The 25861-nt window shown below is 54.2% G+C and overlaps 1 protein-coding gene across 1 annotated transcript; it reads left to right on the top strand.

The window, feature by feature from the left end:
• On the top strand, window positions 1-25861 carry TMEM273 (transmembrane protein 273). The gene is made up of 5 exons (XM_008252792.5): window positions 1-316; window positions 17343-17396; window positions 17793-17933; window positions 19356-19386; window positions 25208-25861. Exons 1-5 carry the CDS (start codon window positions 271-273, stop codon window positions 25230-25232), a joined length of 297 nt encoding a protein of 98 aa, XP_008251014.3. The 5' UTR covers window positions 1-270; the 3' UTR covers window positions 25233-25861.

Here is a 25861-nt window from a genome sequence, read left to right as displayed (position 1 = left end):
GTGGGGAGGGTTTTAGGAGGCAGCCCTAGGGGTAGCACCCCAGTCCAGGATAGTGCGCTCTGATCCCACGCCAGCTCTGTTCCAGCCCCTGGCAGAGGCTGGACGCCAGCGCTTTCCCCGCCCCTGCCCCCTCGCAGCGGGCTTAGAGGAACCAGCAGCCTCCGGGCTGGGGCTTCCTTCCTCCCAGTCACGGGCAGCCTGTGCCCCGGAGCCGTGGGTCCCGCAGCTCAGTCTTCCTGCCCTGCCCGGAGCTGGAACACAGCGGCAGCCATGGGCTTAAGCAGTCCTGTGCGGAGGGCCCTCCTCTTCCTCCTGGGTAAGTGGCGAGTGTGGACGCCGGGTGGCTGTCGTCTGAGCTGGGGGCCTCTGTGAACCCCATCAGCCAGGGAGGCTCTGTCCCTCCTGCAGGCATGGGTGACTTCTCTCGCTAGGATCCCGCAGTGAGCAGCGCTTTCGCGTCATTTCAACTGAAGCTTACAGTTTGCTTTCTGGGCTGATGGTCAGAAAGAACTCTGGGCTTGGGAATCTAGAAAAATCTGGGTTTTGACCAGAGCTCTTTTGCTGACAAAAACTAGGTCAAGCTTCTGAACCCATGGAAGGGGAGGGGGTGATGACCACTGGCACGACACTACCTGCACTCTGATGGGAGCAGGGACACGGAGTGAGAACTGACATGGACAGAGCCAAAGTGGCAGTGGGACGGTTGTACAGTTATAGATCCACCCGGCCTCCCACCCAAGAGACGGACTGGAGGGAAGCACAGACGATGGCCTGAGCTTCCTTTAGTCTCCTTAGCAAGCAGGTTGATGATCATACATGTTCTTAATTTGGAATTCAACAAAAAAATGTCTGTGCACACACACAAATTACAGGACAGCCTGTTGAAAGCAAGGTGAGACAGAGTTTTCTTTTCCTTAATTGACTGGTAAGGGGGACCCCAGGGGTTACCTCGTACAACTCATTAACCAAGTGTGTGAGGGTGGGAGACCAGGCGAGGGGACATATGGGAGAGGGGAGGCGCGGTGGTCTCTGTCCCGTCACCCTGAGGCATCCAGGCTCACAAGACTGTGCAAATGAGCCAGACCCAGGACCCCTGTTCCCCTTACCCAGAGAGCGGTTGGACAGAGAGTTTCGGAAATGCTGCAAACATGTATTTGAAAAAGCTACATGGACGTGGCATCCTTGGGTCCCCATACGCTGAACTTACAAGTATTGAAATGTGGGTGGTTTTTTTGTTTTTTTCCTCTCTTTTTAGGAATAGATGTCTTGGAAGTTAGAGAGACACACCCGCTAGAGAAATCACACAGTAGACGCAGAGGTGTTTGGCTTCCTGCGCAGCAGGGCCAGCAGCTAGCTCCCGATGTAGGCTGTGCACCTTCCTGCCCTTGTGGGCGTGGAAAACACTGCACAGCCAGCAGCCTGCAGCCGCTGCTCCTGGGTCTGATTCTAATCTCAACCAAGCTTCCGGGGAAACACGTTATTCATTGATGTATCCACTCCCAGGATGACTGGGTTGTTTCTAACTGCCTGCCCCTGCTGTGGCAGCCTGGTGCTCTTGGTGGGAGGAAGCTGCTCTGTCAACATACACAGTTCTCCTTTTTCAGTCTATGAAAGTACTTGAAAAAGTTCCTGGAAAAATGCAATGGCCAGGTGTTCCCTTTGATACAAAAGTCTTCGGGGTGCATGCGTGGTTTTGCAGAATGCATTTGCCCAAACCCTTTTGCACCCAAAATAAACGTAGCTGTTAATCTCCGCTTTCTGGGAGGTTTTTGAAGTCCCTTCGTATTGCCAAATCGCTCTGCACCAGGGTATGGGCGTATCTGTTTGCCTGCACGCGCTGTAGGACTTGATGTTGTCACACTTCTCGATTCTTGCTGACCGCAGAGGTATAAACTACAACCTCGAGGTTTCCAGGCTGTGTGTCCCCAGCCATACGGAGAATAGCCATTTTCTCTACAGTGAATCGCATAGCCAGTCTTCTTTTCTGTAAACTGCTCTGTATTGACTGGTCTTTCGTGTATTTTTTTCAAGACGTTAGTTATTTGTCTGTTCATCTGCAAAACAGCCTTTCTTGGGGTGTTGTTAATCTCTTATCTTTGCGGCATCTTTTGTTGGACCCAAGTCTCTACATGTGATATCAAATGTGATCAGTCATCTCCTTTTTGTCTATTTGATTTTCCTGCCTTGTCTAAGAAACATGTTATTTTTTATTATTTTAAAATGGTTGTATTGAATTATTTATTTATTTTATTTTTTTATTTTTTTTTTTATTTTTTTATTTTTTTTTTGACAGGCAGAGTGGACAGTGAGAGAGAGAGACAGAGAGAAAGGTCTTCCTTTGCCGTTGGTTCACCCTCCAATGGCCGCCGCGGCCGGCGCGCTGCGGCCGGCGCACCGCGCTGATCCGATGGCAGGAGCCAGGAGCCAGGTGCTTTTCCTGGTCTCCCATGGGGTGCAGGGCCCAAGCACCTGGGCCATCCTCCACTGCACTCCCTGGCCACAGCAGAGGGCTGGCCTGGAAGAGGGGCAACCGGGACAGAATCCGGCGCCCCGACTGGGACTAGAACCCGGTGTGCCGGCGCCGCTAGGCGGAGGATTAGCCTAGTGAGCCGCGGCGCCGGCCTTGTATTGAATTATTTGAAATACACTTTTGAGCATGGCCTCAAGAAAGGATCTAATTTTAATTTTTTTAAAAAAATATTTATTTAGTTGAAAGGCAGAGTTACAAGACAAAAGGAAAAACAGAGATAGGGAAAGAAACAGAGAAAGAGAGAGATTCCATCTGCTAGGTCACTCCCCAGATGCCCCCAACAGCCAGAGGCAAAGCCCGCAAAGCTGGGAATTCTGTCCAGGTCTCCCACGTGGGTTGCAGGGGCCCAAGCACTTGGACCATCCTTTTCTGCTTTCCCAGCTGCATTAGCGGGGAGCTGGATCGGAAACAGAGCAGCTGGGATCTGAACCAGTGCTCTGATATGGCATGCTGCCGTCGCTGGCGGCGGCTTAACCTGCTATGTCGCGATGGTGGCCCTCGGTGTGTATTTCTTAGGAAAAGAGGTATTGTCTTAGACAATCATAGTGTAGTCAGTATTGATTAGAAACCTCGGTGCTGACCCAGCACTTTTACACACACTACTGAATACATTCCAGGGCGCCCCAGTGGGCCCAGCAGTGTGCCCCATGGCCCTTGCTGTGCCTCCAGGACAGGACCCCATTGTGGCCAGGGGTGGCATGAGCTGGCTCTGCCAAGGTAGCCTATGGAATCCAGAACGTCTGCTCGGCCCTGTGTTTCATGACGTGAGCTGTGAGGTCACAGCTTCCCTCACTCCCTGTTCCCCACGAGACAGCCCTCGTCTGGGGGTTGGCCTAAATATTCCCTAATGACTGGATCTGGGCTATCCGTTCCCTATTTGATTTCTGCTCAGTGGCCGTCTTGCTCAGACATGTGCCTCTGCAACACTATTTACTGCGGACATCGTGATGTAAGACTGAACACTACTTGTCAGGTTGGGTGGTCAGCCCACTTCCAAATCAATCATTTACCACTTCAATACCTGCCCATTAATATTTTTAAATTTTGCTAAAATCTTGAAAAATTTTGGTGGAATTTCCAGGCATGTTATAAGAGGTGTATATCTTCCATTTAAAAAAAAAAACCCTGCAATATAAAATATTCCTGTGGGCTCTCATTCCAGCTCAAGTGTCAGCCATCTGTCTCCGTTTTAATGCTGTTGGAAAGCATCCATTGAAATCTATGTATTATTATCATCATGATGATAAAAGAAATACAATATCCCTTTAATTATATTCCACTGCCGAAAACATTCTTCACAGAAGGAGCCAGAGTTATGGGGAAGAGCAGAGACCCCCCAGCCCCCTCCGCCCCTTCATTTATAATGAAAAGATGGCAGAGGCCTGGGTAAAGAGAATTAAATTCGTTTTTATCTTACAAGTCAAAGTCATCACTTTATGCCTGGGCTCTTAGTCCCTGAGATCTTTGTAAAAATCTTTCTTGACAGCTTCTCCCCTGGTCCAGGTTGCTGCCAAGGCAGTTGTGAATTTTAGTGAGAGAGGATTCTTGGTGGGCAGGTGGATTTCAGAAAGTTGGCGCAAAAATGGAATAAAGGCTAACTTTATTGTGGTGCAAAAAATACGAAATTTTTTCATAATCTACATTTTTCCATGGATTTTTGGAAGACCCTGCTATGTGTGGATTTCCAGTTTTTTGGCAGTACAATACACTTATCTGCTTATTCGACTTTTTCTGGAACTTTCTGAAACACTCGTAGAACTCCTCTTTGGCTGCATAAGAAGGCCTCAGAAATGTAAGGAAAACAAAGCAAGACAAACGTGGCAGGGTCTCTTGGCAGGGGAGCGGAAGGCACCGGGGGATGCTGGGACCTCAGACAGGTTGAGTTCATTTTTGTATAAGATATGCATACAGTTCAACAAATCCCCACCCTGCCCCCACAGCCGGCCACTTACTCTGGCACTATTGAGTGAAAAAGAAAAAGAAAGAGCACACACCCAGCCTTCCTCTCCCGACCTGAGAAACAGTCGGCCGTACTGGGTGGGGCCACCTTGGGGCTCTCACTTCTTTTCAACGGATGCGTGTGTCTGTGCCTCTGCTGATACTTCACAGCGTGGGTTCCTGGAGCTGTATCAAGTCTCTCTAGACGGCCGAGCGGCCCCCTGTTCAGTCTGTCTAGTCAACACTTTGTTTAGCGGTTCTCATCACTTTGCCTCTCCTTGTCAATCTACAAAGGAAATCTTACTGGGTTTTTAGTCAAAACAAGAGATCAGCTTGGGAAGATTTGATAGCTTTAATATGTTGCGCTTTCCATGAACTTCCTGCATATTCTTGCGTATTAAGATCCTTTTTGATCTCTTTTGGTGTTGTGGTTTTTTTAGCATATGAAATGTGCATGTGTACTATTAGACTTAAAACTAAATATTTAAGTTTTTTTGTTTGATGCTAAATTACATTGTACTCAAAATTCCTCTCTTTTTAAAAGATGTATTGCAAAGGCAGAGTTATAGAGAAAAAGAGACACACACACACACACACACACATACACAGAAAGGGATCTTGCATCTGCTGGTTCACTCCCCAAGTGGCTGCAGTGAACCCAGGGGCTGGGCCAGGCTGAAGCCAGGAGCCAGGAACTCCATCTGAGTCTCCCACATGGATGACAGGGACCCAAGCACTACTGCCTCTGTAGGTGCATTAGCAGGGAGCTGGATCAGAAGCAGAGCGGCCAGTCTGAACCGGAGTGCCTTACATGGGATGTGGGCACAGCAGGTAGTGGCTTCCTGTGTTGCTCCACAATGCCGGCCTTGGTTTGAACGATTTCCTTCCTGTGTATGACTGATAGACTTAACAGAATCCAACTGGGTTGTGTGTGTTGCTCTTGTATCTTGTATTGAGTTAGTGACTCACTTATTCTAAGAATTATTTTTCAGCTCCCGCCGGGGGTTTTGGAGTTAGACCATCACAGTGTCTCGCAATAGGGGCCATTTTAGTTTTTCCTTCCCAAACAAGAAGTCTCTCTCTCCTTCGCTTGCCTGGCTTGGCCTGGCAGGACCTTGCAGGGCTGTGTTACACAGGGGTGGTGATGGCAAACATCCTTGTCTTGTTTCTTGTCTCAGTGAGAAAGTAAGCCATTTCTCAGCATGAAATGTGTGAGCTGCAAGTGTTTTTATATAGTCTTTATGATGTTGAGGACTTTTTCTCTGATCCTAGTTTCTTGTGTGTGTTTTTTTTTTTTTTCCCATGAATGGATAGAGTGTTGTCAAATGCTTTCCTTACATCACGTGCTATGATAATCTGACTTTTAACACAGCAGTCTTGAAAAAAGCTCATGGGTGGTGTAGGTGTTTGGCCCAGCGGCTGAGATGCTGGATGAGACACCGGTGTCTCCTATCTGAGTGCCTGGGTTTGAGAGCCATCCTAGCTTCCTGCTGATGCACTCTCTGGGGCACAGCACAGGTGATGGATCCAGGACTTGGTGTCCTGCCCCCGTGTGGGAGACCCGGAATGAACTTCTGGCTCCTGGCTGCAGCCTGGCTTAGCTCCAACCATTGCTGGGTATTTGGGGAGTGCACCTGTGGATAGAATCTCTCTCTGACTTTAAATGTCTCTCTCTCTCTTAAATTTAACAGAAAGCTCATGTAAATGCATGTTATGAAAAAACTGTGCCTGGATTTCTTTTCTTTTCTTTTTTTTTTTGCCTCAAAATACATCGATGTATAATCCATTTTCCATAAGGTTTTTTTTTTAAAGATTTTATTTATTTATTTGAGAGGTAGAATTACAAACAGTGAGAGGGAGAGACAGAGAGAAAGGTCTTCCTTCCGTTGGTTCGCTCCCCAGATGGCTGCAACGGCTGGAGCTGGGCCAATCTGAAGCCAGGAGCCAGTGCTTCCTCCTGGTCTCCTATGTGGGTTCAGGGGCCCAAGGACTTGGGCCATCTTCCTCTGCTTTCCCAGCCCATAGCAGAGAGCTGAATTGGAAGAGGGGCAGCCAGGACTTAAAGCGGTGCCCACATGGGATGCCGGCACTGCAGGAGGAGAATTAACCCAATGCACCATGGAGCCAGCCCCCATAAGGTTTTTAAAGTTCCTTGAGAATGATAGGATTCCTTGATTCATTTCTGAATATCGAACCAGCCTTGTATACCTGGAATAAGCCCCAGGTGGTCATGTGGCTTAGTTATTTATGTACATTGCTGAATTCTGCTTGCTAATTCTTTATAAAGTGTTTTTGTTCTATATCCATGAGGTACACTGTGGCGCTTGGCTGATTTTACTGTAAGGCTAATGTCAGTTTCAAAATAAAGTGAACTAGACATTTCTCTCCTCTTCTGTTTTTTCTGGAACACATTGTTAATTCTCTGAACATTTGTTAGGCCTCTCCTTTCAAACTGCCTGAGCCTACAGATGTCTTATTTGGAAATTTGCAAATTATGAATTCAATTTCTTTACTAGTTCAGGGTTATCCACTGTATCTTTTTTTGTATTGGGTGAGTTGTAGGAGTGTGTGCTTTTTGAGGAAGTGGTCTGTTTTCTAAATAAAATTTCATGTGCAGTGTTGTTGATGGGATGCATTCCCGTTTTCTCCTTGCGATGTCTGTGGGGTCTGTAGTGATAGCCCTCCTTCATTCCTGACATTGGTAACTGGTGTCTTCTCCCTTTTTATCTTTACCAGTTTTTCCAGAGGATTTTCAATTTGACTCAGGTTGTCAAAGAGCCAGTTTTTTTTTTTTTTCACTGATTTTCTATTTCCAATCTAATTGATGTCTGTTCCGACCGTGGTGATTTATTTCCTCTGTCTGCCCTGGTTGACTTTGCTCCTCTTTTTCCAGTTTATTGAAATGGCATGTCAGAAGTCAGACTTTTCTTGTTTTTTTTTAAAGATTTATTTATTTATTTGAAAGTCAGAGTTATGCACAATGTAACTTGGAAATATTAAGAGGAGAATGAAACTGTATTTAAATTATTCTTATTTTTACTCTTTTCAGTATTCGTTACCACTTCCTGGCATTCCAGAATTCCTTATTGTATCATTATTTGTTTCTTTATTTGAATGGAAGAATGAGATAGTGAAAGACGTAGAGATAGAGAGAGAGAGAGAGACAGACAGAGAGACAGTGAGACAGAGACAGAGAGAGGGAGGGAGGGAGAGAGATTTTTTATCTGTTGGGGCTACAGCAGCTGGGGCTGTGCCAGGCTTAAGCCAAGAGCCAGCATGAGTGACAGGGCCCCAAACACTTGAGCCACCATCTGCTGCCTCCCCGGAGCGTTAGCAGGAGGTCGGGCCGGAAGCGGAGTAGCGTACTAATATCGGATGAGGGTTTCCCGAGCAGCAGCTTAACCTGGTTTGCCACAACACTTACCCTCTGCCTTTGCTTTTTAATATGAAGGTGTTACCTCAGGGCTTTGGCTATGCTTAGCGAGAGGAATGGGGAAACAGTGCCATTGTTCTAGGAATGGGGGTCTGAAATGAGCCTGTTTGGAGTCTTGCTGTCTGGGGAGAAAGCTTGGGCTGCCAAGCATCCCTGAACCCGGAGACATTCACAGAAGGTCCCTGAGCTGACTCCGGGGTGCTGGGCACACTGCAGGCGAACCCTGACAAGTGAGTCACACGGGCCCCGTGGAGACACCGTGTTCAACTCGAAGCAGCCTAGTGACTCTGTAGCCACTCTGGACTCTGCCCCAGAGCCAGGCTCCAAACCCAGACCTCGTACATCACACGTGAGTCTCAAGAAGGAGGGTCACTGTCCCCCAGGGAGGCCACTGCCTGGACCCTGGCTCTGGGACCCACGTGTATGGCTATCTCCATATGCAGAGATGTTTGGAAATTTTCTCAAAGATCAGGAAGGGGGCCGGCACCCAGATACAGGGGAGGGGTGTGTGTGTGTGCGCCGTGCGCGCTGTGGGCCACTGCAGCTGAAACAGAAACCACAAACTGGAGGCCTCTGGGAATCTAGAGAGGGGACAGAGACAGACAGACATCCTCCACCTGCTGGCTCAGTCCCCACATGCCCACACCAGCCAGGGGTGGGGCTGGGGCGGGCCAAAGCCAGGAGCCTGCAACTCAGTCTGGTTTCCAACGTGAGTGCCGGGGACCCAAGCACTTAGGACATCCTCTGCTGCCTTCCCAGGTGCATTAGCAGGGAGCTGGATCAGAAGCGGAGCGAGGGCCTCCCCGTGCACATATCAGCAGGAAGCTGGAATTGGGGGTGGAGCCGGAACTCCGCCCCAGGGATGCAGGTGTCCCAAGCAGAATCGCCGCAAGGGGGCGGTTTTATTTCAATTGCAACAGATCAGATCCGAGAGAGCTTTGCTGCCTTCTTCAGCTTGGTGTCTCTGCTGGAGGGGCAGGCTAGGGCTTGGGCAGTATGAGGGGGTGGGGAGTCTGAGCTGGGGCAAGCCCCATCCCTGGTCTTAGAGGGTGCAGGGGCTCCAGGTGGCTTGGGCCAGGCCTGGCTCTCTCCCACTGTGTCCACAAGACCCTGGCACCACTGGGGGGCAGTGGGTGGGACTGAGCCCCCCACTCAGTAAGGGGACCCTTGGGGAGGGGACTGCAGGGTCCCCAGGGGGATGTGGGCTGGGCTGTGGTGTGGTTGATTGGTTGCTTAAATGCAAGGGTGCTTCATAATGTCCGTGGAAAATAGAATGAAAAGATATATTTATTTGTAGGGAAAAAATTCGACGTTTGTGCGTAGCTTCTTCCTGATGCGCGTTTTCGTGAGCTACCTGAAGCAGGGATTATCTGGGATGGGGCGTGCCCTGGGCTCTGCAGTTGGCACCTGGGCGACGGCACAGAGCCCGGCACGCAGCAGGCATCGTAGGGGAGGAAGCAGGCGGTCGCCCTGGGTCTGCCCAGGGGCTCCGGGGTGGCCTGCCGCTGTCCTCTGCCACGTCATGGCCAGGGCCAACTGTCATCCAGCGCGCTCCCCTCGGCAGGGTCCCCAGGGACTCTGGAGCGCAGCTTTGCAGAGGCTGAAAAGCCCGCTATGAATATTGCATGAATAATAATAACCCCACCACTTAACGGGTATGCAACCCTCTCCTCCGTGCGATCCTTTGCCATCATTAATTAGTTATCTTGCACTGCTCTCGGAGAAGGCAGGCCCGCTTGGGTCCCAGCGCCAGCATCCCTCTGCCGGGCGGGCGTGTCTTCGCTGGCCCTGCCCAGGCCTTGGGAGGTCTTGGCTCCAGCACTAATGCAAACAGCGAACCCTGCGCCTTGCGGGAAGAAGCACCTCTTTCTGATCTGCATACCTTTCTCCCGGCCTCCTGCTGGTGTGATCCCCCCCCCACAATTCCCCGGTTGGGGGGGATCCCCATCTCCATGTAGGGTCTTCCTCCCCCACCCACCCACTGCTTGCTGGTGGGAGGTGGTCCCCAGCCCCACCTGTCTCTGTGCATGCTTTGGGGGCAGGGGGAGGGGGAGGGCCCCAGCCACCCTCTGTGTGTGGCCTCACGGCAGAGGGCGCCGCTGAGCTCAGCTGGGCCCAAAGCCCCACCCGCTGAGCAACAGGTGGCACAATGGAAACCCGTGCCCCTCCCTGAGAGCCTTCCCTCCCAGCCGCTGTGGGGTCACAGGGACATTTCAGAGGGGTTCAGAGGTGGGCCCACCCCTCAGGGAGTGCTGGCTGTGAGTCCTCCCATTTGGCCCCAATGTCAAGGCCAGCACCCCGGTGTCCATCAAGGCAGCAACAGCTCCCTGGCTGGGTGCAGCTTAGGGTCACCGCTTCCCGGTCTCCATGCGTCTGGGACCTCTGGGAAGCTCCCCTCCCGGCCTTTGGGGGAAGCTCTCAGGGCCCAGAGCCCCTCCCCCCGGGGCAGCCCCTCCATTAGCCTGAAGAGTTATTGATTTGTTTGGCTTCTGTGAGCTGAGTGTTTTAATCCCAGTGTGTGAATCTTTAAGAATTAATTAGCAAAGATTGCTCAGGACCAGCAGAGTGGGCACAAGCTTGGATACCGTCTGGTCACCCTCTGTTACTGTTTTCCTCTTAATTACACTGCTATTTCTGGAAGGGGGAGGCCCTCACCCTGGTGTCTCCCAGGCTCCACTGGCCTCTCCGCCTGCCCGGTGGCCTCCTGTGGCCTCCCGCCTCCCGTTTCTGCCCGGGGTGTCCGTGACCTGGCTGACAGAGCCTTGAAGAACTCAGATTGCCTGTGCCCAGGGTGGCCAGGGTGGTGTGGGACAACGGGCCAGGGCACAGAGGCATGTGCAAAGCCTGAGCCAGGGCAGGGGCGGGGCGGAGCCACCATCCCTCAAGGCCAGCCTTGAGACTCCCCCCTACCCTTGGGTTGTCTGGGACCCTTGCCTGCCAGCATGTTGGTCACAGCAGGATCGGTGCATCCGGAGCACAGGTGTAAGATGTGATTCCCCTCAAAGAGGCTTTCCTGAAACCCTGGCCTGCATTGGGACTCACCTCCAACCTGTTGGTGGCAATGGCCGTGGATGTTCCTGGCCAGCGGGGATGCCCTGCGGACAGAATCCCTCACTCACTGCCGTCTTCCCCGAACATCAGGCTGGGGGTCTGCAGCTGGGTTTGCAACGCGGCTGCTCTGCACTGAGGTCTCCTGTGTTCTCTGCTTCCGTGGGTGGGGGCTCCCTGGGGACTATGGAGGCACCTGCAGGCTGCCCACAGAGCCCCGGAGCCCTCCCAGCTTGGCCCTGCTTTTGCCTGCATTTTCTTTTCTCTTGGACCCTTACACAGCACAGTCAGCCTCGGGCGGGCATCCTGCTCACGTGACGCCTGCAGCTCGAGTCGCATTCTCGGGACTACAGAAGAGGGTGACCCGAAGCCAGGTGGGATCTGGGCTTACGACCGCAAGTCTGAGGATTCTGCAGGGCAGGCAATGCCAGAGAAGGGTCCAGGCCCTGGCGGAAGCCAATGCAGACAGCAGGAGCCTGGCATTTGGCTCCAGAGAGGGGGGTTGGACCCGCAGCTGTGGTGGATTTGCTTCTTTCCAGCTCCTAAAGTCCCACAGAGGACCGGAAGTTCAAGGTCAGAGGAGCACAGCCATTCTTGAGCTCTGCACCAGCTCCGGCAGCCCCCGCAGCACCCAGGGCAGCCCGGTTAGAACAGTGCCTGGTGCTCCACTCGGACCTCGAGGGCAGCTGGCGCTGCAGGAGGCTCAGGAGAATCGGACGAGAGCCAGGAGCTCTGGCGAGTTCTCTCTACACGTCAGAGTCTTGCACCCCCGTCTTCGAGGAGCAGACTGAAACAGCGGGGCGGGGAGCGGGGGAAGCTTGACTGAACCGCCCTTCCTTCTGGGACCCTGCATGTCCCATTTGCTTTCCAAGCCTCTCGCATGCTGGGGGCTGCAGGCCGTGTTCCGTGGGCCTCCGGGGTTCCCAGTCTCCTGGGGTAGGCAGAGGCATTCGCAAGGGAGGCCAGGCAGGGTCGCAGCACAATGCCATCACCTGATTGGTTTCTCTGTGTTTGAACCCCGCGTGGCTCGGTGCTATGAACTCAACCTTGTCACTCCCGGCCACTTCCGGTTGAAGGCACAGAAGCTCTTGGGTAATGGACGTTCTGCTTCTACTGTCCCCCACATCTCCCTGGAGAGGAATCCGAGCCAAGCTCTGAGGGGCCTGCTGGGCCATCTTGGAGAAGCAGCCCACCTGGGGTGTTGGTGTCTTGCCTGTTCCAGAGCAATCTTCAGGGCAGGGAGAGGGCGGACAGAGTGGCCAGGATGATCCTGGGTGCACAGAGAGCCAGAGGGCCCTGCCAGCAGAGGCGACTTTTGTGCTGGGTCTGGAAGGATAAGTAAGAACTTTCCAACTGTTTGAACTAATACCGCACGTGCAAAGGCCCAGGGGTACAGAGTGTTGCTTTGCTTGCAGCCCCTTAGTCAGGTGCATATGAGGCTGCGTTGTGTGGCAACTCACTTGTAGCAGCACCCGCCACCTGAGTCCCCAGGATTCCTTGGGTTGTTGCTGCCAGCTGCCTAGCTCAGGTAAGAGTGAGAAAGAGAAGATGTTTCTTTGCTGAGACACTGGAAAAGTCCAAGGGGTGGTACTTTAGGCAAAGCTAGATTCAGGAGCCTGAAACCAGCCTTTAGGACTTGGTCACAGCCCCTCAGTTCTCCATTCCAGAACACACTTCCGTTGCATGATATGGCCCCCAAAGTCCCAGGGTAGAGTCTTACTGGCCAGGATTGCAGCACCCGCCCTGCTTCTCCACCAACCACGGTTGATGGGAAGCAGGAATATGCTAATTGATCAGTATGGTTCCCACGGCCATCCGGTCCTGCAGGAGGCACATGGAGGTGGCTCCCCAGGGGGAAAACCAAGGCCCTGCAGCCGTTGATGGCCACAGCTGCTCACCCAACACATGTCCACCCCAGGCACAGCGGTTCGGAGGTCCTCCTGCTCGTGGAGACCAGCGTGCAGTCTCTGGTTTAAATCTTGTCTCCCATCACCCCGTGAGCTCCATCATGGTGGTGGTGGGGGCATGGATCTCGGGTTGCTCTTGTGTGGGGAGTTTATTTCTTTACGTGGGATGTTCGAGGAGAGGACGGATGCTGGCTTTGGACACCCGAAGCTCCCTCCTGCAGCCGAGAATGTTGGAATTCACCAGCTCTGCGTCTGGGCGTTGCTCTGCGACGTTTGAATGTGGCCAGGCATCCGCTGACACACACAGAGGGCAGCCTCGCCCCTATTTTTAGTTCAGATACTTAGGGAGTGACATCTGAGTGTGGGCACGCCCACCGGCCCACAAGTGGGAGCCATGCAGCCCAATGCTGCCCAGATGGGTGGCAGAGAGTGTCAGCCCCCTCATCGAGGTTGGGTCCGACAGGTGGCCAACATAGAGAAGTCTGGATGCCGGAGATAGGCTCTCAGCCGGCCGGAGCAAGGCAGCGTTAAAGGGGACCCGCTTGTGTGTTCAGGGCCCTTTGACCTGGTGGAGGCTGTGGAAACTTCCAGAACATCAACAGGCCCAGCTAGAGGCAGCCTGATGCTCTGTGCCATGGCCAGCAGCAAGGGCCATGTGCTAGCTCCCAGCTCCTGGCTCGATGTGGACAGCCCCCGGATGAGCCTAGCTCTGGGTCTACCCCTGCTTTGGTGAGTCTGTGGTCCCTGTGCAGCCCTGCCCGCTCTCCCCACGTCCGGCCTTCTTGTTGCAGGAGAGAATCCCAGCTGAGCGAGCCCCAGGAGGCTGCTGCTGCCTCCTCTGATGCCAGGGTTTCGCATACCTCTGAGCACTGCGGCGTGGAGCCCTCTGGACTCCTCCGGCTGCGCTGGGCCCTCTAGGGTCCTTCCTGCAGCTGCTTTGCAAAGCTGGGGTGGGGGAGGGTGGGGAGGAACTCACACTGGGGTCTACAGCCCGCATGGGACTCGTGATGCCGGCAGGAGGTGGGGGAGGGTGGGCCGAGCTGCTACGCTGGGAACGAACTGTCACCGAGAGCTCCTTCGTTTTGGCTGTGGCCTGGGCTCCAAGCTTGGGGCATGGAGGGCGGGCGGCACTGCGGCTTCCCTCCCCAAGGAGGGGAAAGGCTGCCCCCGAGTGGCCGTCAGCCTGGCTCGCAGGAATGACTGGGATGTTGCCCACTGCCGTGCGCAGCTCGGCCCCAGGCCCAGGTCTGTCTCCCAGCAAGGGACCCCGTGGAGAGAGGGGAGCTGGAAGCCTGTCGGAGGGCAGGGATTAGGGGACAGGGCGTGGAGGGCAGAGCTGAGCCCAGCCATGGACCCCTGCGACAGGGCGGGGCAGGAGCAGCTGAGTGCCCCCCCGGGGGGGGGGCAGGGCACCTGCTGGGCCAATTGATGGAGAAAGCTGAGGCCAGCAGGGGGCGGGGTGTGCCTGCTCAGCAAGGGGCGGTCCCCTGCGTGGGAGATCAGGCAAGATGTCCCTCTGTGCATCTGTCCCTGTGTGTGTGCGTGTGGGGCAGGGAGAGGCTGTCCTTGAGGGGCCCGGCCCCCCTGATAGACGCCCTGCTCTCCTCTGGCCGCCCTCCTGCCCCTGCCTCAATAGTGCAGAGAGAGAGGTAGGAGCTTCAGCAAAAGGCCCAGGACAGGGCGAGGATGCAGCCTACGTGGCTCAGAACGCAGGGGGTCAGTCCCGGCTGGATTTCTACTCTTGTCCGTGGCTGTTCCCACCTCTGGATCCCACTCCCCTGCGCACAGCAGCAGGGTTGATGTAAAGAAACAATAAGAGGCCCATAGAAGGAAGCTCCCCGCCTGGGCTACAGAGAAGGACAGAATGGGGTTGTCCTCATCAGCGTGTGTGTTGGAGGTGCCCGGCGTGAGGGCTTCCCTCTGCAGGAGGCAGGAAGAGTTTGCATTTCCAAAAGGCCTGTGCATTGAACTGTCAGGCTTTATCTCCACTTAGGCCACCAGAAAATCCCAGAACTCTGTTACAATGAACCTCCTCCGCCATCAGACACACACGGGAGAAAGCTGTCCTCTGCCATCTGTTCGTCTCCCCCTTGGCTTCCATGGCCTTGGAGGAGACAGCTTGGCCTCTGGAGGGGTCCAATTGTCCAGGCCATCACTCACCCTGGGCGGGGTGGCATTCAGGGCTCCGGACACGGACAGACTCCTGCTCAGCCGGGGACAGCTGGCCTGTCCCGGGCAAGTGGCCTCTGCCTTTGATGAGAAACAGGGCCTGCATGGGAAGCGTGGGCGCGAAACTCAGATGCGGCCTCACCCTTCTCCCACCCAGCCCTTGGCCTTGAAGGGCTGGGAATCGCACCAGAGTCACTCTGTGATCTGTGGCTTCCCGCTCTGTGGTGTCAGATCCCTGTGGTCAGTGGCCATCTGAAAATACCCCATGGAAAAATTCCAGAAATAAACGATTCCTGAGTTGTAAATAACTTTTTAACAGTGTGTTGTTATAATTGCTCTATTTATTATTAGCTGTGGTTAATTTTCTAATTGTGGCTATTGTATAAATTAAACCTCATTTTTATTTTTTCAAGGTTTATTTTATTTGTGTGAAAGGCAGAGCAGGGGAGAGAGAAAGAGAGAGAGAGAGAGAGAGAGAGAGATCTTCTATCTTCTGGTTCACTCCCCAGAGCCAGGAGCCAGGAACTCCATCTGGGTCTTCCACGTGGGTGCAGGAGTCCTTGTACTTGGGCCATCTTCCATTGCTTTCCCAGGAACATTAGCAGGGAGCAGAATCAGAAGTGGAGCAGCCAGGACTTGAACTGGTGGTCATACATACAGGATACCAGCATCTCAGGTGGCAACTTAACCCGCTGTGCTGCAATGCTGGGCCCTAAACTTTTTGAACAGTTATTTATTAATTTATTAATTAATTTATTTGGGCTGGCGCCGCGGCTCACTAGGCTAATCCTCCGCCTAGCGGCGCCGGCACACCGGGTTCTAGTCCCGGTCGGGGCACCGGATTCTGTCCCGGTTGCCCCTCTTCCAGGCCAGCCCTCTGCTGTGGCTAGGGAGTGCAGTGGAGGATGGCCCAGGTGCTTGGGCCCTGCACCCCATGGGAGACCAGGAAAAGCACCTGGCTCCTGGCTCCTGCCATCGGATCAGCGCGGTGCGCCGGCCGCAGCGCGCCGGCCGCGGCGGCCATTGGAGGGTGAACCAACGGCAAAGGAAGACCTTTCTCTCTGTCTCTCTCACTGTCCACTCTGCCTGTCAAAAAAAAAAAATAATAATTTATTTATTTGAGAGAGAGAGAGAGAAAGAGAGAGAAAGTGATAATGATCTTCCATCTGCTGGTTCTGTCCTTAAATGACCACTACAGCCAGATCTGGGCCAGGATAAAGCCAGGATCCAGGAACTCCATCACCCTGGTCTCCCACATGGGTGGGCGGCAGGGACCCGAGTACTTGGGCCATCTTCCACTGCCTTCTCAGTCACCTTGGGAGCTAGCGTCACAAGCAGCAGATTAAACTGCTGTTCCCCAACCCCAGGCCCTAAATTAAGCTTTGTGTGTGTGTAGGACACAAACATTGGTGGCATCCGCTAGGGGCCTTGGGAGCCACCCCCTGCAGATACTAACACACCGCTGCCTTGCCTGTGTCAGCCTTGTCAGGTTGTACTCTCAGGGGCCAGCGTAGGTGGAGCAGGTAAAGCCGCTGCCTGCGACGCCGGCATCCCACGTGGCTGCTGCTTCCAGTCCCGGCTGCTCCACTCCCCATCCAGCTCCCTGCTCATGCACCTGGGACAGCAGCAGAGGATGGCCCAGGTGCTTGGGCCCCTGCACTTGCATGGGAGACCTGTCTGAAGCTCCTGGCTCCTGGCTTTGACCTGGCCCAACACTAGCTGCTGTGGCCATCCGGGAAGTGAACCAGTGGTCAAAATAAATCAACAAATCTTTCAGAAAAAGAAAAAGGCTCAACCCGTGGTTTGAAAGCTTACAAGGTCCTAGGAAGGTCCTTACAAGGTCCTAGGAAGGTGCCTGACCCACGCCAGTGCTGGGCCGTGTTAAATCAACATCCGTGTCAGTTAAGGCGATTGTCAACCACAGCGACATGGGGAGGAGAGCTAGCCCACACAGGGGGAGGGTCTGGGAGGCAGTGACCTGGAGCCACCACCAGGTAGTGGTGGAGAGGGGTGGAGCCAAGCCCAGGCCAGAGGGAGGGCCCCTTGTTAGCAGATAGCACGCACACATGTGTTGGGAGCTGGCTTCGTTGAACTACTGCATTCCCAGGCAGGCTTTTCAGTGCTCCAAGTCTTTGGGGGAGACCAGGGCTTCCCATGGTGGTGGCCAAGCGGAAGGGCCTGGAGCCCAGGTGGGTGGGCATGGGTGACTGGGGACCTGGGTCTGGCCTGTGACCTCCCGCCCTGACCTCAGCTGCTCTGTCTGGCCAAGTGGGGCCAGGCGGTGTCTCAGCAGGCCCGGGGCTTTCTGTCTTTGCAGATGTGGGAAGCGCACAAGTGCTGGAGACAGGCAAGGCTGCTGGAACTGACATCGGTAGGTGGCCCTGCAAAAAATCCCAGGCAGGCGTGTGTGTGTGTGTGTGTGTGTGTGCGCGCGCGCTGTTGGTACTAGTGCCCGCTGGCCAGTGCAGACCAAGGGCCATGCTCGCCTCCAGGGCTGCCGGGATGGCTAACCACTTTATCCAGCTCTGCTACGCTGTCTTGGGTTGGATGTAAATGAGTCTTCAAAGGTGGGAAGGGTTTCCACTCCTGAAGGATGTTCTAGAAAGACAAGGACACGGCGGGGAGCACACTGGCTCAGGCAGGGAGTGTAGAACCCACGGTCCACGTGGGGGCCTTTGCAGCTCCCCGGGGGAATGTGAAAGGAGGAAACCCACGGCGAGGCGAGCGGTGTCTGAAGCCCTGGTGTCCAACTGCCCCTGCACTGCAGACTTCAAGTACGCCATCATCGGGGCGGCCGTGGGCGTGGCCATCTCCGCCGGCTTCCTGGCCTTGAAGATCTGCGTGATCAGGAAACACTTGTGGGACAACGAGTCTTCAGACCTGAGAAGCACCGTTGTGGGCCTCAGCGGTACGGGCCAGGGCGGGGCCGGGGCGGGGCTGGGGCGGGGCCGGGCCGGGGCCGGGCCGGGCCAGGAGGCAGACTGGGGACGCCTGGGCTGGCCCTGCCGCCGTGGCCTCCCCACTGGGGCAGCTCCGCAGCATTGGCTGCAGAGAGCATAAAGGCCCAGGGACTGAGCCGGGGGCCTGTCTGTGTCTGTCTGTCTCTCCCTCTCTCCAGCTCTGGCTCTCGTACACTCGTCCCGTCTCTGTCCCTATAACTGTGTGTCTCTTTGTCCCTATAACTGTGTGTCTCTTTGTCTCTTTCTCTGCCTTCCCGTCTCTCTGCTTTTCCACTTTGCTACTCTTGGTACCTGAGAATCAGGTAGCGAGAGGAGATGATGTTGGCTTTTAACCGCCATTTCCTATTTCCGTTTTTTTTTTTTTTTTTTAATTTATGTGAGGGGCAGAGTTACAAACAGATGGAGGGAGAGAGAGGTCTTCCATCTGCTGGTTCACTCCCCAATTGGCCGCAATGGCTGGAGCTGGACCAACCCGAAGCCAGGAGCCGGGAGGTTCTTCCAGGTCTCCCATGTGGGTGCAGGGGCCCAAGCACCTGGGCCATCTTCCACTGCTTTTCTAGGCCACAGCAGAGAGCTGGATCGGAAGAGCAACTGGGACTCGAACCGACGCCCATATGGGATGCCGGTGCCACAGGTGGAGGCTTAGCTTAGTACGCCAGAGCGCCAGCCCCCATAATTTCCATTCAGCTGATGTAATCAGAGAAATCCAGCCCCTGGGGCCTTGAGGCTGGGCCCAGGAGTGAGTGGGTGCTGGGAGCTGCTGCCCACACCACCTCTGTGGGCCCAGCTGCACCTGTTTTCCCAAGTTAGGCAAGTCCTACTCACTGCCACGCTGCCCCTGCTAACGCAAACTGAGCTGGGTGCATGCGAGCCGCATCGGGAGTGTCCGTACCCCGTGACACCTGCAGGGAAGGCCTCCCAGGTGGACCCTGGGACCGTCAGTTTTGCAAGTTTCACCAGCAAAACACAACATGGGGCTGAATGCCCTTCACCGCAGGGTGTCGCCAGCAAAGCCAGCAGTTTTCCACGCGGTGGCCCTGGGGGCAGGATGGCGGAGCCCCACTGGGCTCCTGGTTGCTGCACTTGACCGGAGCAGGGTTGCAGCTCCCTGGGGGGACCCTAGAGAATACCCGGCCCCCCACACAATCAGAGCTGGAAGCTCCAGTGGTGCCAAAGGAAGGGGGCGGGGCAGGGGGCAGAGCACTGTACCAAGAGCAGTGCCTGAGTAGCGGCTCCAGCCCAGGGAACCCTTCGGCTCTGCCAGAGGAGGGCTGGCTCTGGCCCCGCCGCCACCTGCCCAGCCGGGACATGGGGCGGGCCAGAGCGTGGTCGCAGGCTCTCCTACCTAACGCTCATCTCCCTGTTTCCAGACAGCACAGTGCGGAAGAAGAGGACGCCAAGGTAAGGTGGCGGCCAGCGGGCCAGGGGAAGGCGTTCCTTTTCCCTCTGTCTCTGCCATTTGCTCCACTGCCTGTCTTTCCCTCCCTCCTCTGCCCTGGGCACCCTCTGCAGGGGACTCAGATGCACACTTGGCCAGTCCTCTGTAGCGGCAGGTGTTGGGGGTGGGCGTGGCAGGCTGCTGCACTCAAGGGCTCCAGCAGTCCCTGGGTGAGATCTTGCCCTTATGCAGAGCCCTTCAGTCCACGCCCCTGGCACAAGCTCTCAGCAGGTGTCTCCAATGGGGCGGGTCCTCACGAAAGAGAAGAGGGAGTGGGCAGGAGGTTCTGGGCTAGGTGCTGCAGAGAGAAGAGAAAGCAAAGACAAGACAAGCTCCCTCCGTCTACAGGGGCACAAGCAGACCAGCCATGGGTGCCGGTGGCTCAGTGGAGAGGGTGTCCACGTGCACATTGCCTTGAGTCTGGGGGTACTCACCCAAGCTCCCTAGGTCTTATGTTTTAAGCAGAGGCGAATTCTTTCCTGAGACATCTGGTCAACCACTGAGAAGCTCCAGGTCAGGGATAGGTGGACTATTCTTTTGTACATTATGGGGACAGACAGGAGACAGCCCAGGTGGAAACAGGGAGAGACTGAGACCTGCCACGATGCCCTGTTGGTGCAGGGTCGGGTGGGGGCTACAGGGAAGACACAAGATGGAAGCTTCTGGACTATTTGGAGCCATCAGGGCTGCAAGAGGCAGGAGTGGCTGGAACGCTTCTTCAGCAGTAAACGCTTGGAAAGCCCAGTGCAGGAATGTGAAGCGAGGCAGGTGGGGAGAGGAAGGGGAGAAGAAATGCACCATGGGAGGGAGGGGCTGGCTGGCGTCCTGCAGAGCTCCTTCCTCCCCACAGAGAGGACCTCTCCCAGAGGGGCAGGGCAATCCAGTTTCCCAAACTCACACCACACGGAGTCAGGCTGAGTCAGCAGTGGTCACAGCCAAAGGAGAAGGCTCAGGCTGAGCTAGCCACTCTCCCGAGGAGAGCTTCGCCTGCGCTCCAAGGCACCTTGGAAGCCTTGGGCAGTGAGCTTCCTGCTCTCCTGTTTTGCAGGCTAAATCCCAGTTTCTCCAAAAAGCCGGTTGTGCGAGTGCTCACCTATAGCGAAAGGAAGGCAGGCAGTGGCTGCCCCAGGGTGGCCTGGGGCTCCTCTGCACACTCCTCCCTCACCCCGGTTATGTAGGGCAGCTAACCAGTGGCCTGCAAGTCTGTGCCGGGATCATTAAGAGAATACTGGCAAGACTTCAAGGGAAGCTACGGAGCACTTGCCCAACCAGAGCTGAGAAAGCTGGTTTTTTTTTGGTATGTTTGTTTGTTTGTTTGATTTTGACAGGCAGTTAGACAGTGAGAGACAGACAGAGAGAAAGCTCTTCCTTCCATTGGTTCACCCCCCAAAATGGCCACCATGGCCAGTGCGCTGTGCCGATCTGAAGCCAGGAGCCAGGTGCTTCTCCTGGTCTCCCATATGGGTGCAGGGCCCAAGGACCTGGGCCATCCTCCACTGCACTCCTGGGCCACAGCAGAGAGCTGGACTGGAAGAGGAGCAACCTGGACAGAACTGGCGCCCCAACTGGGACTAGAACCCGGTGTGCTGGTGCCGCAGGCAGAGGATTAGCCTAGTGAGCCACAGCTGGGTTTTAACAGAGCACAGAGCGTAGTCTTTTCTTCCTTCCTTTTTTTTTTTTTTTTTTTGCTAAGTCCTGCTGTTTCAGTTGCCAATCTAACCATTAGCCAGTTTACTCTGTTTGATGAAAACAAAAACAAAAACAAAACCACCATCTCTCTGCAGCTGCTTGTCACCTGCTTTGGGGCTCAGAGTGAGCAAAGCTTGTACTGCAGGGGGCCGCAGAGGGGCTGGGCTTTTGAGCACCGCAGCTGGACGACCCCTGCTGCTAGGGAAGGTCCTATTCTCTCCACCGGGTTGGTGTGAATTTCAGCGTCACCATCCACACTCCCCACCCAGGGTGGCAGCCCCAGTCACGCCAACCCAGGAAGGTGACCCCAGGCTGGGGCAGTCTTCCGTCTCCTCTCTTGCCCTCTGTCCTAGGGGTAAAATCTTCAAAGCCAGAGAGAAGTTAGCAAAACAGCAGTCTCTGTGCCCATCCCCCAGATACACTGAGCTTGGATCTTCTCCGCTTTACCACCCCCCCCTCATGCTTTTTGGGAAACTGACCACCTTGAAAATTGGAGTAGGTCTCAGGCTATTTCTTAGCCCTCCGTGGGTCACCACTGTCTCTCCTGCCCAGTCACAGCCCCTCTGTCACTGCGCCCACAGCGTGGTCAGTTCTGAAGTACCTGAGCCAGCATTTCATATAATGCCCACTTTCTGTGTTTGTCTGGTTGTTTTCCCTTGAGTAGATCCAGATTGATTTTGGGGGGTGGGGGACACCAAGAACACCATGGAGGTGATGTGCATCGCTGCACGTCTTTTATCTCATCGCTCAGGTGGCCAGGCCAGCTCCCCGTGGGTGACACTTTGGTGGCTTGATTAAGGAAGCCGCTGCTAGCCCTCCACTTTGTAGAGCTTAAAGGGTCCCCTTTTAAATTAGTGAATGACCCAAGGGCTTGCACCCAGGGACCATGGCAATATCCTGACCCTCAGCGATTCCTCCCCCAACTCTGCTCGACCAGGTATTGACGTCGGCAGTTCCACCTGAGTGCGCTCCTATCTTAGCATCTCAGAGCTGACACTCTTCCGTGGAAGACAGGTAGGGGATGGGAAGAAGGAAGGGAGGAAAGAGGCTATTTTTTCCCCAAAGATTTGAATGCATTTTATTTCATTGCCACCGTGATTCTTTCTGCTGCTCAAATTGTCTTGCACTGGCCGGTGCAATCACTTCCAGAGGCTCCTCGAGACTTCAGAAGCTGTAGCCTTGATCTCTGCTCACCCTGAGTCACCCATTTCCCCGGGGAGCCCGATATTGCTTTTATTTTTTCCTCCCCCCTCCCCTGCAGAGTGAGTTTTAGAGACCAAGATCTGGGAAGTGTGTGTGCTCACTGCTCTCGGCTACTGAGGTTTCCTTGTTTCTTGGTCCTTCCCACGGTCAGGGCCAAGGTGTCTGCATTTAAGTCGCAAGCTCAGTGCCCTAAGCTTTCTCCACTTCCCGCTTGAGTCTTGCCTGCTTCAGAATGAAAGCCTTGGTTTCCACCATGGAAATGCTTCTACGCACTGGCTCAACCCGAATAACGCCGAGATAGTCCTTCCAGAACCATAACATTCTCCGACGACAAACCTGCTTGGTGAACTCGAGAACGGCTCTGGGGCACTTTTTGCCCTTAAAATTGAGCCCTCTGTGTGTGCACAGAATGTTGTGTCCAAATGAACCTCATTATGTCCTCTTTGCGGTGGGGGAAACACACTTGTTTCACTCTGTATGCTATTTTTAATGCTTCTTTTTTAAAAAGCCTTTTCCTTTTGAGTATGTAAGACATGCACAGGGCTCAAAGATCAGCTTATGCAGGCAGATAAATCCAGAAGAGCCTGCTTCCCATAACTGTCCACCCCACCCTCTCGCTGTCTGCTGGTTTCACAATTCCATTTCCAACGGTTCCCAGTGTATCTTTTTTTTTTTTTTTTAAAGATTTACTTATTTATTTGAAAGTCAGAGTTATACAGAGAGAGAAGGAGAAGCAGAGAGAGAGAGATAAAGAGAGAGAGAGAGAGAGGGAGACAGAGAGAGAGAGATCTTCCATCTGCTGGTTTACTCCTCTGTTGGCCACAACAGCCAGAGCTGGGCCAATCTGAAGCCAGCGGCCAGGTCTCTCATGCAGGTGCAGTGGCCCAAGGTCTTGGGCCATCTTCTACTGCTTTCCCAGGCCACAGCAGAGAGCTGGATCAGAAGTGGAGCTGCCGGGACTAGAACCAGAGCCCATATGGGATGCCGGCACTGTAGGGAGCAGCTTTACCCGCTATGCCACAGCACCAGCCCCCCTAGTGTATCTTTCTTGTGTTTCTTTTACAACTATGTGCTCAATTAAAACTCCTTTTACATATAAACAAATTTTCATAACATTTTAAAAACTTTACATGTCTGTACATGAACAAGTGTGCACACACACATATGTTTCTAGTACTTGTATAATTTCAATTTCTATTTCGATCCTAGTCTTTTTTGACAGTTATTCTGGTGCGTGGGTTGAGCTGCAGGTCCAGTTTTCCCTTTGTGTCAAGTGGCAGTCTGACCACGGCACTCCCATTTTGAAAAGGTATCGAATTTCCCAGTGTTTCTCTTGCCGCTTTCACAGTGTTCTGAACTGCCACGTGAACCTGGGGTATTTCTAGTGTCCGCGCGCTGCTGGCTCCACGTCCTGCACTGGTGCCCGTGTGCCCCGGCGCCTGGAGGACGGATGCCCCCACGCCAACACGCCACACTGGGCTCCCTTTCTGCAGCTGCACGCTTGCTGTTCCCGCCCAGCTCCTCCCCCGTATCTATTTTAGAATCCACTTCAGAATCCTTCCGTGGAAACAACCTGGGTACTTTTATGAGGCTGCGTGGCCGTCACCTGTTACATTGAAGATGATTGATGTCTCAATGATGCGAAGTTGTCTTCCAAGAAAAGACAGACTCTTTCTTTTTTTGCAAGTCTATTTTTGTGTATTTTGGGGAAATTTCCAGATTTTCCTCTTACAGGGATCTCATTCCTTATGAAGTTTATTCCTGAACGTTTTATATCTTGGCTGCTTTTTTCATGGAGTTTCCTGTTGTGTCTCACACCTGGGCGGGGCTTGGATGCTGACTTTCTCATGTGTTCATACTTTAGGTATGGCCTTATTTTCTTTTAAAGGTTTTATTATTTATTTATTTGAGAGGCAGAGTTACAGACAGAAAGAACGAGAGACAGAGAGAGGTCTTCCATCTGCTGATTCACTCCCCAAATGGTAGAAATGGCCAGAGCTATGCTGATCCAAAGCCAGGAGCCAGGTGCTTCTTCTGGGTCTCCCATGCGGGTGCAGGGGCCCAAGGACTTGGGCCATCTTCTACTGCTTTCCCAGGCCATAGCAGAGAGCTGGATTGGAAGTGAAGCAGCCTGGACTTGAACCTGTGCCCATATGGGATGCTGGCACAGCAGGCGGCAGCTTTACCTGCTACACCACCACACCGGCCCCTATAGATAATGTTGATGTGAAGTTCATGCAAATGTGGTCTTGTGCATGTCGCCCTTAGCTGAAAGTGACCACAGCAGGCTCTCCCCAGCTTCCAGTCCGAGCTCTAGCATATCGGGGTCTGGTTTGGTGGCTTCAACTTCTCTTCTGGGTCCCCCCGCCCCGCCCCACCCCCCACCGTTTGCAAACGCGTCTATGCTGCTCTTCCCACCCTTCAAAGCTGATGCACGAAGCACAGCGATGTCTTTCCCTCTGCTGTATGCATGGGGCTTGTCGTTGACTTCCTGTAGGTCATCCACCTTGTCCCTTGTGGCACCTGCTCCGATCTGCACAAACCCCGAGCTACTGGAAGTGACACTTCTCCCTCACAGAGTGTCCATCAGCCTCAAAGATCAAGCACTTCCCTTCTCCTCGTCAAAGTGGATGAGGCTTTGTGGGCCCCCGTCTGGCAGGCAAGAACACAGCCCCCTAGCTGAGCTCTGTCTGACAAATGTTCCCCTTTTTCTAGAAGCCACCCGAAGGGTCTCTTGCTGTGTTGCACCAGCAGTGTCCCGCTGCGCTGGGACCGGCTGGTGAACTTGGTGTCTGCTGAGCTGCGTGACGCAAGTCTGGGCACCTGCAGGGGGATGCGGCAGGGCACAGCGCTCTGCCTACAAGCCTTCAAGGGGATTCTCTTCCTTTGCAGAGATGCACAGGTGATTGAGCTGTGAACAGGCGGCCGTCTCCACTCCTGCCCGCGCTGGTGGACGTTTTAAACTGGAACACCCAAGGCTGGTGATGGACAGTTGTGTGGACTCGATACGGGGGCTGGGGGGGGCACATAATAGAACCTGAGGAATAGACTCTACGGCGCCTCTTTCCTGAGGGGAAATACCGCTCCTTTGCTGCAAGAAGCCGTCTGCGTGGAGGGAGCGTGAGCAATCCACTCATCTGTGGAAGCCACTCCAGCCACGCCTCCTCGCCTGGCCCCGCTGCGTGGCAGCGGCTCATCTTCTGCAGTGGTACTGTGTCCCTGTCAATGACATCTGCCCCACACCCAGTGTGCCCGCGGCCTGGCGATTAACCTGCCTGTGTCCCACACCGGAGGATCTGAACTTCAACTCCTGCCCTGGAATCCTGACTCCAGCTTCCTGCCAGCAGAGACCCTGGGAGACGGCGGGATGGCTCAAGTCACTGGGTTCCTGCCACCCACGGGGAGACCTGGATTGGGTTTCTGGTTCACAGCTTTGGCCTCAGCCCAACCCCAGCTGTTTTGGGCATTTGGAGAGTGAACCATGGGATGGAAGTACTTGCTCTCTCGCTCATAAATAAATTAAATTGAATAAAAAGAATCCACCCA

This window comes from Oryctolagus cuniculus, chromosome 15, assembly GCF_051225735.1.
Source record: "Oryctolagus cuniculus isolate XC-2025 breed Fujian yellow rabbit chromosome 15, ASM5122573v1, whole genome shotgun sequence".
NCBI classification, from domain to species: Eukaryota; Metazoa; Chordata; class Mammalia; order Lagomorpha; family Leporidae; genus Oryctolagus; species Oryctolagus cuniculus.
The sequence above is the reverse complement of the archived record's forward strand: the minus strand, read 5'-3'. Positions and strand labels throughout refer to the sequence as shown.